The sequence below is a fragment of the Rissa tridactyla genome, chromosome 22, assembly GCF_028500815.1.
Source record: "Rissa tridactyla isolate bRisTri1 chromosome 22, bRisTri1.patW.cur.20221130, whole genome shotgun sequence".
Classification (NCBI taxonomy): Eukaryota; Metazoa; Chordata; class Aves; order Charadriiformes; family Laridae; genus Rissa; species Rissa tridactyla.
This window is the reverse complement of record NC_071487.1, coordinates 92,000-100,730: the sequence shown is the minus strand read 5'-3', so window position 1 is coordinate 100,730 and position 8,731 is coordinate 92,000. Positions and strand designations below refer to the sequence as shown.

Genomic DNA, 8,731 nt, shown 5'->3' with positions numbered 1-8,731 from the left:
AGGCCGCTCCTCAGTGGTGCCGGTGGCCGTTAGGGGGCGGGGCGGGGCGGGGCGCGCGCTTCCTGGCGGTGGCCGCGGCGGAAGCAGCAGCGGCGACGGCTGGGCCGGGCTGGGCTCCTGCGTGCCGAGGCGTCCCGCCGCCCCCAGGGTCCCTCGGCTGGCGGCAGAATGTCGGTGGCGGGGCTGAAGAAGCAGTTCTACAAGGCTAGCCAGGTGAGGTACTGGGGAACCGCCGCGGCACCGGGGGCGGCTGGCCGGCCTGCTATTACTAGCTCCGTCTCGGTGACCCCCCACCTCCCACCCCCCCACCCCACCCCCGCCGTCAGCCTGGGACAGCCTCTTGGTGCCGTGATACCCGCCGTTGTCCTCTGCCGGGATCCTTCGCCGGTGCCCCGTCTCAGCGCCCCCTGGTATTGCGGTCACGTGTGTCTTCACCCTTTCCCCAGGTGCCTCCCAACACCCCCAGTTATCGTCTCCCGGTGGCTTCTGGCCTTACCGGAGCCCAGTGTCCCGGACCCGCCTCGCCGTTGTGGGGCTGGGAGTGGAGTGGAGCGGGGAGCTGCAGTGTCCCCGCTGTGCTCCCCTCGGGGGAGTCTGGGGGATCCCGGGTTGGTCCTGTACCCCCTGGACTGGGGGCCCCAGCAGCAAAACGCACCTGACGTGTATCGGAGGGTGCCGGGGTTTGGGAACCGGCTGTACCCAACGTCCAGGTGGGTGTTGTGGTCCCCAAAATCGGTCCGTGTCTGCAGCATGGCGGGGAGATGGATCCAGCTAGCTCCATGGGCCATAGCAGTGAAGGGCTATTGAGGAATAGCCCTTGGACTTCCTAAGCAGAGCCGGATTTTAGGAGAAAAGCTCTGGCAGGTGGTGGCCATGTGGGGTTTGAGGTTGTAATGGGGAGTCACCAGCCCCAGTAACCTTGGATGGCAGCTGCATCCCGACCCCGGGAAGCTCCTGCTTCCTGGAGAGCCGCTGGCTCAGGATTTTGGAATTGAGGGAGCCCAGACTGGACGGGAAACAGCCACGGGAACATCGGAAAAAACTTGTCAGATGTGCGATTTTTAGCCAAGAGAAAATCGACCCCATAATTGATTGCTCCGGCAGTAAACAGTGAGTTTCTGTCATCCTGAAGTGAAGATGGAATGTGGCTCCTCAAGGCTGCAGCTCTCCCCCCCTCCCCAGACCTGGGAATCTGCCTATAATGGGGTTCGTTAATACCTCTTCCCTCACATGCACACCCCCAAGGGGTGGCCGTCCCAATCTGCCTGAGCAGCAGCATCCTTCCTTCATCTTGTGAACATTGCTGAAATCAACAGTTGCATATTTTAAATGTATCTTTAGAATGATTTGGGAATGACAAATACTCCTCTGCTTCCCCTGGTCACTGCTTTTCTGCCCCCATTTTAAATTTAAGATGAATTTTTTGCACAGATCAACTACCAGACCTTGTTTTCCAGGTGTAAAGCTTAGACCTGTTTAAGCTCAGCCCAAGCATGTTTGCTACATGTGCTGCCTCCTTTCTTGGCCACGTTTATGATAATGCATGTTGCTTAAACAGCAAAGCAAAATAACAAATTCCTGAAGTCATTCCCCCACCCCCTATCTCGCAAACCCTTGCGTCCTGTTTTTCTGTTTGTTTTTTTACAACTTCCAGGAGGGAAGGTTGTGCTGAAAACTCAGTGTAGGAGGATTTAGCTGGCGTGGATGTGCTGTGGTGGTGTCACAGGGCAATTAGTGGTGAAAGCTCATCAATGGGTCAGGAGTAGTGTGTTCCTGAAGTCTAAAAACATTGTTTTACAACACCTGATGAAGTCTTTCTTGGGAGGAATTATTGTGAAGTGAAATCACATGTGGTCTTTGGTGTTTTTTTCCTGTTACAGGTGTCTTTTTTTCTTAAAAGGAACTATTTTGGCTACTTCTGGAAAAATTAAACCTGGTGCAGCTGTCCAGGGAGAAGTAATTTGCCCAATGCACAGACTTGGCGGCCCATTCACCTCTCGTGCATGCATTTCCCTTGGGTGCTTAAACTGCGTTCAGTGGCATATTAAATTGGGAGATAAATTGTATTTCCAATTGCATCATGTGTATTTGCTGTAGCATCGTGAGTTCTTTCGCGGCTCTTGTTGCCGCAGGGTTTTGGGAGCTGATTTCATCTAAAGAAGCCGATTTTAGTGTCAGATTTTCCACCGATATGAGTGAAGCGACTCGCTTTGCAGGGATGAGAGGGACGCAGTCCTCTTTCGGAGGTGCTGCCACCCCCTTTACGGTGCCCTGGTGACGAGGACAGAGGTATCTATGCTTTAGAGATGCTTTAACTGGAAACTGAGAGCGATTGGTTCCAGTCATTTTTCTGTCTTCTCCTCCTCTCCCTTCCCTTTCCACCCTCCTTCCCTTTCCCTCCGCTGGTCCCACTCCTCAGCCGCCCCTTGGCTGAAGGAGAGGAGGATTAGTTATTTTTTGGCTCCCCTTAAAGTTATTGAATGCTGCCAAAACCAAACATGTGGAAGATCTTTCCTAAAATGTTACGTTTTGTTCCATGTCTGTTGTTAATTGAAGGAAAAACTGAGCCAGGACCAAGGTCTGCAAGGACCTCGGCACCGCTGGAGCGGCAGGTTTGGGATCCACCCTGCCCTCACCGCACGATGAGGGGGCCAGTTCAGCCCCCTCGGTAGCCTAAGGGACCAGAGATCGGCTTGCGGGCTTCTGCCGTCTGATTCCTGCTGGCCCATGTCTTCCCTGGGTGAGGCAGCCGGGCGCCCACACGCAGAATGCCGAGATAGTATCCTGCAAAATAAAGTCACGCTGGCAAATGCTGCAGATGGTGTGTGCATCCAGAACAGGTTTTGCTAGTTTACAGCAAAATGTTCTTTTTTATTAGAAAAAAAAAAAAAAAGCTGTAGAAAACATTCTCGCAAAAGGAAGGAGGAGAAACGGCAGCAGCAGATTTGAGCTCCAGCATCGCGAGCTGGGAGCGGGATGCGAAATCCCTGCAGGTACGAGACCATCCAGTCCTGGGTACCGTCCAGCTTTCATCCATTGGCATCCACTCAGGAATCTGCAGGAACCTGGTGGTATGGAGATGGCTTCATTTGCTTTTTATACAGACTGATATAAGTCCTAAAAGCCTGCAAAACTTTCCATGAGGATAGGGCAGGCTGCACAAAGCAGGGTGCCTGCCTGTGCCGTTCCTGGGCAAATCTGATGCTTATTGAGCATAAGTTGTTTTGTCACTATTTGCCCGTCGAGCAGCAGAGCCCTGCCTGGCACCTGCAGGTTTATCAGCTGCCAGTTTGAAGGGACAAGCCCTAGGGTGGAGGCGGCGGTGGTGGTAAACACGTCCCCTCCCTCCCGCCGTGACAGCAGGACTGTCCTACCTGGGATTACACACGGCCTGGCAGTGTGGAGGCGGGAGATGTGGCACAGCCTGCTCGGGGGGGACAGATCTAATCTGGGGAGAGGCGTGTGGTGCCGTTGTCTGTAGCCCATGTTGGTGCGGTGTCACTGTGGCTCCCGGTGTGGCCGTTTAGGAGCTGCCCCATGGACGTGGGGAGCATCCCTCTCTGCCGGGCACTGCATGGGGCAGTCGTGGCTTGGCAGATGACCAAGAATGACCTTGCCAAATATTGTCATTTCAGGGGTAACAGAGCCCTTCTGGGGACATGAGACTTGTTTTTCTGTGCCAGTGGTTCAGCTCGGGGAGCAGCCTCAGCCCAGGCGAGGGTGAGCGACGGCAGAGCGGCATCGCTTTTTTAAACTGGGCTGGTATCCAGCCCCAGGCACCGCCGTCATCCCGAACGGGATTAACGTGCTCCCAAAGCCTGCGTGGTCCAAGCCTGTACCTTGCTTGGCTGCCTGGCCTTAGAAACGGGGGTAGCAAGCGATGGCTCATGCCCTGCTGTCCCTGGCAAGTTCTGTCCTGAGACACAGACCGGCAACCTCCTCCTCCACACACAAAGCACAAAAGCCATTTTCTGAGAAGGTGGAGGGGGGGGAAGAGGCGAGTGCTAATTAAAACGAGCAAGCCCTTGACATTCATGCTTTTTCCTGAGTTTGATGGTTGCTCTCAAGGCTTCCAAAGATATTTTTGAATGTGAATAGCTACCCCTTGCTTTCTGCCTGGCCCCAGAGCCCGGGACGTGCCACTGACAGCCGTTTCAGCCGAGAAGGACCACAGAATTCCTGAGCTCTGTATGTTGGCAATGTATACTTTTCGGCCAGTTGTTAATGAGCCCTAAGAGCTTCCTTCCCTACAGCTTGGCATCCAGGTGCTGCAATGCGATGGCATCTGCTCAGAAGGCTGAGGCAGAGGAATCCGCTCCTAGAGGAATCCGCTCCTAGACTCACACAGGGACTGTTTGGTGACAAGGGACAGAGTGCAGCTGATGGGCAGGAGTGGCATTTCTCCTTTTTTTTTTTTTTTTTGGCCTTTGTGGTCATTTGTCTTGCTGGTGCTAGGTTGGGATTTCCCTTATTTCTCTTTGTGTGAGGCTCTTTCTGTGGTGGCTTTGCGCTGTGCTTTCAAATATGCTTGGTTTTTTTCCTCCCATTTCCAGATAATACCAGCTAACAGCTACTTTGTGGGGGTTTTTGAGGTTAAATCAGTCCTTCTAGCATCTGGCTCTCTGGGGCTTCCTCTTGTAGGCATGAGATGGCTTTCTGCTTGCTGCCTTCGCTCTGTGTGCAGCTGGGCAGTGGGTTTCTTGGGACATCACAGATGTGCCATGCAGCACAGGATCTTCTGCTGGAAGAGCAGTGGAAAGCGCAGCATGCAGGATAGCCTTCCATGTGGAAAACCAAACTCACAAGGTCCCTTTCCCTGGCCAGAGCTTGTCTGTCGGTACCCTGTCTTGCTGCAGATGGTTCTGATTGTGCCTGCCCTCCAGCTCACTCCTGCTCTGCTGGAGACTGATGCACTCTGAGTTCATCTGCGCATTTTTGCTCAAAGTCGACGCTGCCAGAGTTTAATCCGCGGATAGTGGGGGCTAGAGAGGAGCTGTGGAGCCGGGAGAGCAGAGGGTCCTGCTCCCACTGCTGATGGCCGCAGGGCAGTTATCCCAGCGGCACAGAGATCGTAGACTCGTGGAATGGTTTGGGTTGGAAGGGACCTTTGAAGGCCATTGAGTCCAACCCCCTGCCATGAGCAGGGACATCTTCAACTCCATTAGGTTGCTCAGAGCCCCGTTCAACCTGACCTTGAATGTTGCCAGGGATGCAGCATCCACAGCTTCTCTGGGCAACCTATGCCAGGGTTTCAGCACCCTCGTAATAAAAAATTTCTTCATTAGATCCAGATAGATCCTAGATATATCTAGATCTTCTCTTGCTGCAGGCTGGTGGATGCCTGTTGGAGCTCTTAGGACAGTGCCAGTGCCCAGGGACATTAAAGGGAGAGGCCCGTCTCTGCTCTGCAGTGGCGTCAGAACTTCATGCTGACTTGTCTTGAATCCTCCAGCAATTAGTAAAGCCAAGAATGGACCTGAGATGGTCTGTGTGGTAGCTCTTCTGCTTTCGCAGAAGGCCGAGGTGGGTGGTTTGAGCGCAGGCAGCAGTTGGGCAGAGCTGCCTGCCCTGTACAGCAGAGAAATCCTGGGGAAGCCCTTCCTGGTGCACTGGGGCCAAGACTGCACCCAGGAGGGCACCCAGAGCTGCCAGTGGAGGAACCAGGCACCCGAGGTGGCATTTGAGGTGCTAATTTGGGCTCAATGTGTTCTTTTTGAGCTGTTCTTATGAATTTTGCACACCTGTATCCGGCCACCAGTAAGTGAGTCAGCAACAAAGATGCTGGCAGCAGGTCGTTCCTTGGCTTTTTTGCTGTGGCAGTGGCTTTGCTTTGATGACAAAGGCAGAATGAGGTGGTGCGACAGCGCAGGGAGCAGGTCATTCCTGGGGGAGGTAGTTGTCAATGTCGGGCTATAAGTTCCTTATCTGTACATGGGAATTTGGACTGGGGAGTCCAGGGATTTTGCTGATTCCTGACAGCCTGACCTTCCCTCCCAGAGCACCTGATGTTTGCTCTATTAATATTAACCTGAGCTGGAGATCCCTGCATCTTTCCTAGTTTATCTTTCAATATTAATCTGCTCCTGATGCTGGAGGAAAGCCGGATTTGCTGGAGTCCCATGTGCTCAGCTGAGGTCTGGCTGGGAGGGAGTCAGATTCAGCAGTCACCATCCTCACCTGACACTCTGAAGCCCTGAGCAGTTTGCTCTTGCTGGAGATGGGTGTTTTAGTGATGTGTGTGTTTGCAGAGCCACATACAGCAGGTGAAAAAGCGGAGGAGGACGCATGTACTCTGCCAGTGATGGGAACTAGACTTCAGCACATACCTCTTCTAGCCTAGGTGGTGATGAGTGAATACTTGCAGAGATGCCCACTGTCGTGTCGAGTTAAAATGACTGCGAGTAGGGTATTTTCATAGTAACTCCCTCTCCTTTTCTTGCATGATTTGTCGTCAGTGAAACGCTTGGCACGGCGACGTCATTTGGCTGGTTAATCATTGCCGGAGCTGAGCTGGGCAGCCCCGTAATGGAGCAGTTTTCAGCTTTTCTCAGTATTGTTGGGCCCGTCTGGAGTTGCAGGCAGGGGATGGCTCATGTCTCTGCATTGATTACTTTAACTTGGCTGTTTTATTTCCTTTTAAGATTGTTTCCACAGCCATTGGGCTCTAATAGTAACAAGAACTCGGATTCTTGCAAGGCAAAGACAGAAAACGGAGGTGGAAAACGCCAGCTCTCCATACCCTGCTCTGTTTGCTCCCCTCCTCATTGCCAGTGTCAAAGAGGGAAAGCGTTATCGTGTGCCTGCAGCTGGGGGAATCTGGGACACCAGAGGGAGACGTGACTCAGGGCTAGGGGGGAATTGTGCAGCGCTAGGAGAGCTGATTCCTCCTCCTCATCTTGCTCGTCATTTTAGACCTCCTCATCTGCCTAAAATTATTTATCTAACTCTCTGTTTTCACAGGTTATGGGTGAACTATTGAAAGTGGATGGTGCCCAGGGGAATGGTTTCTGGATGCGATGGAAGGAAATCCTTCCTCCCCCTTCTCCCTGCCAATACTTTCCTCCTGGGAAAGAGCAAAATAGGGATGAGATCAGGCAGGCTGGCTTGTAAAAGCTGATTCATTTCTTTAGCACGTTTTTTTTTCTTCTTCTTCCTTCTCTCCTCCATTCCTACATATGCCAGTGCCTTTTGCCAGGGCTCGCAGCCCTGTCCAAGCCCTGGGTGGTAAAACCGGAGGGACGGCAGCCTGTGCTGGGAGCAGGGCAGCTCCTCCTGCCTGAGACTGCGGAAATACCAACTAAAAATCAGAACTGCAGGGTAGAAATCAAAATTGTGGGTAAAAATCAAAACTACGGGCTGTCTCGGCAGGCTTGCTGCCCCTCGGAGGGAAATTGTGGGCAGCGGGGTGTGAGGGGTTATTACAAGTCCTGAGCCTGCTGCAGCCTGCATCGATGTGCTGTCCCTTCGGGAGAAGGCTCCTGAGCAGGATGCCGAACTACTGAAAAGACCAGAAATAAAGTAAATCCGTAATCCAGAAGGTCTTGGGTTTGTAATGCCAGCTGAACTCATTTGCATGGAAACTCAGTCATGTATCTAGACACTGATGCTGTTTCATAAGACTCCTGCGTTGTGGAGGGCTGCGCTTATGGTCCTTTCCATCTTTCTAATTGCGTTGATTAAATCATCAGCCTGAGCTGTGAAGTCAGGGGCACAGAGCTGGAGCTCCTGTCAATGGGGGTGACTTTTCCTGCAGATCTGCTCCCTCCTGAGCTGTGTCCCCCCCGGCCATGGCTATGTCCCAGGTGAGCCTGTGCAGAGCCCAAGAGGACAGGGAAGGATATGGGCTCATCGGGGGGAAAGCCCCGCAGCATTGCGTAGCTTCTCTTCATAAACTGCTGTGTGACATGGCTTAGTGCAAGATTCATCCTCTTTTGGCCTCTCCCTGCGATTATAAAAGCAATAATTAATTTTTCTTTTAAAAAGGCTTCCGCTTCCTCTTCCCCCCCTGGCCCCCCCATCTCTTTCGTGGGCGATCCCATGGCTTTCAGGAACGGTTCCTGTTGACGGGAAAGAGCTGTGTTTGGCCCAAGCTGAGGGGGGGATAAAGAAGCAGTTCTTGGGATCCTCTCCAGCGGCTGCCTGGTTTTGTGGCTGGATCTGGGGATGCTGGTGAGATCTTCAACCTGCTGCAGCAAAGGCAGGGGTGTCCCCGTTGCACTGTCCTGGGGTGGGGGGACACATGGTCCCCCTGATAATCCTGGACCTGCTCCTCTTGCAGCAGATGGAGAGTCCATCAAGAAAGAATCCAGGCTGCTCTTCCTTCCAAGAAGAGCCTTCCAGCCAATGGTGTGTCTAATTAGCTTTGTTGCTGATACCTTATTAATAGAACGTCTTTTTTTTTTTTCTTTTGAAGCCACTGGGAATTTTAGGATCTTCCTATCTCATATTAACTGGCTATTAATAAAGTTCATGATACTGTCACTGATTGGATTGCTTTTCTGCTCAAAAAAAAAAGTTAAAACACATCTCCGTAATGAAATTCTGTCTTTGAGACAGAAGATAAAATTTGCATGATTAAAGCTTTAAAGGACTTTTTCGAATTGAGAAAATGCTTCATAATTCATCCTAGAGCTTGAAAACTGGGCTGTATCTTCTCGTTGGCCCAGACTTTATTATCAGTGATCGTTTATTAACCGCTTTCTTGTACAAGTTTATTTTGGCTTAACAGGAC

The 8,731-nt window shown here is 52.2% G+C and overlaps 1 protein-coding gene across 4 annotated transcripts in view; it reads left to right on the top strand.

Annotated features, from left to right (window-relative positions):
• The first annotated feature begins 58 nt into the window (after positions 1–58).
• The window catches only part of SH3GL1 (SH3 domain containing GRB2 like 1, endophilin A2), a 29,679-nt gene continuing 21,006 nt past the window's right edge, over positions 59–8,731 (top strand). For 3 of the 4 annotated variants that reach the window (XM_054181899.1, XM_054181897.1, XM_054181900.1), the window contains exon 1: positions 59–213. In XM_054181899.1, coding sequence (XP_054037874.1) covers positions 169–213 — 45 coding nt within the window. In that variant the 5' untranslated portion in view covers positions 59–168. The remainder of the gene's footprint in view (positions 214–8,731) is intronic. The other variant, XM_054181901.1, reaches the window with a different exon arrangement.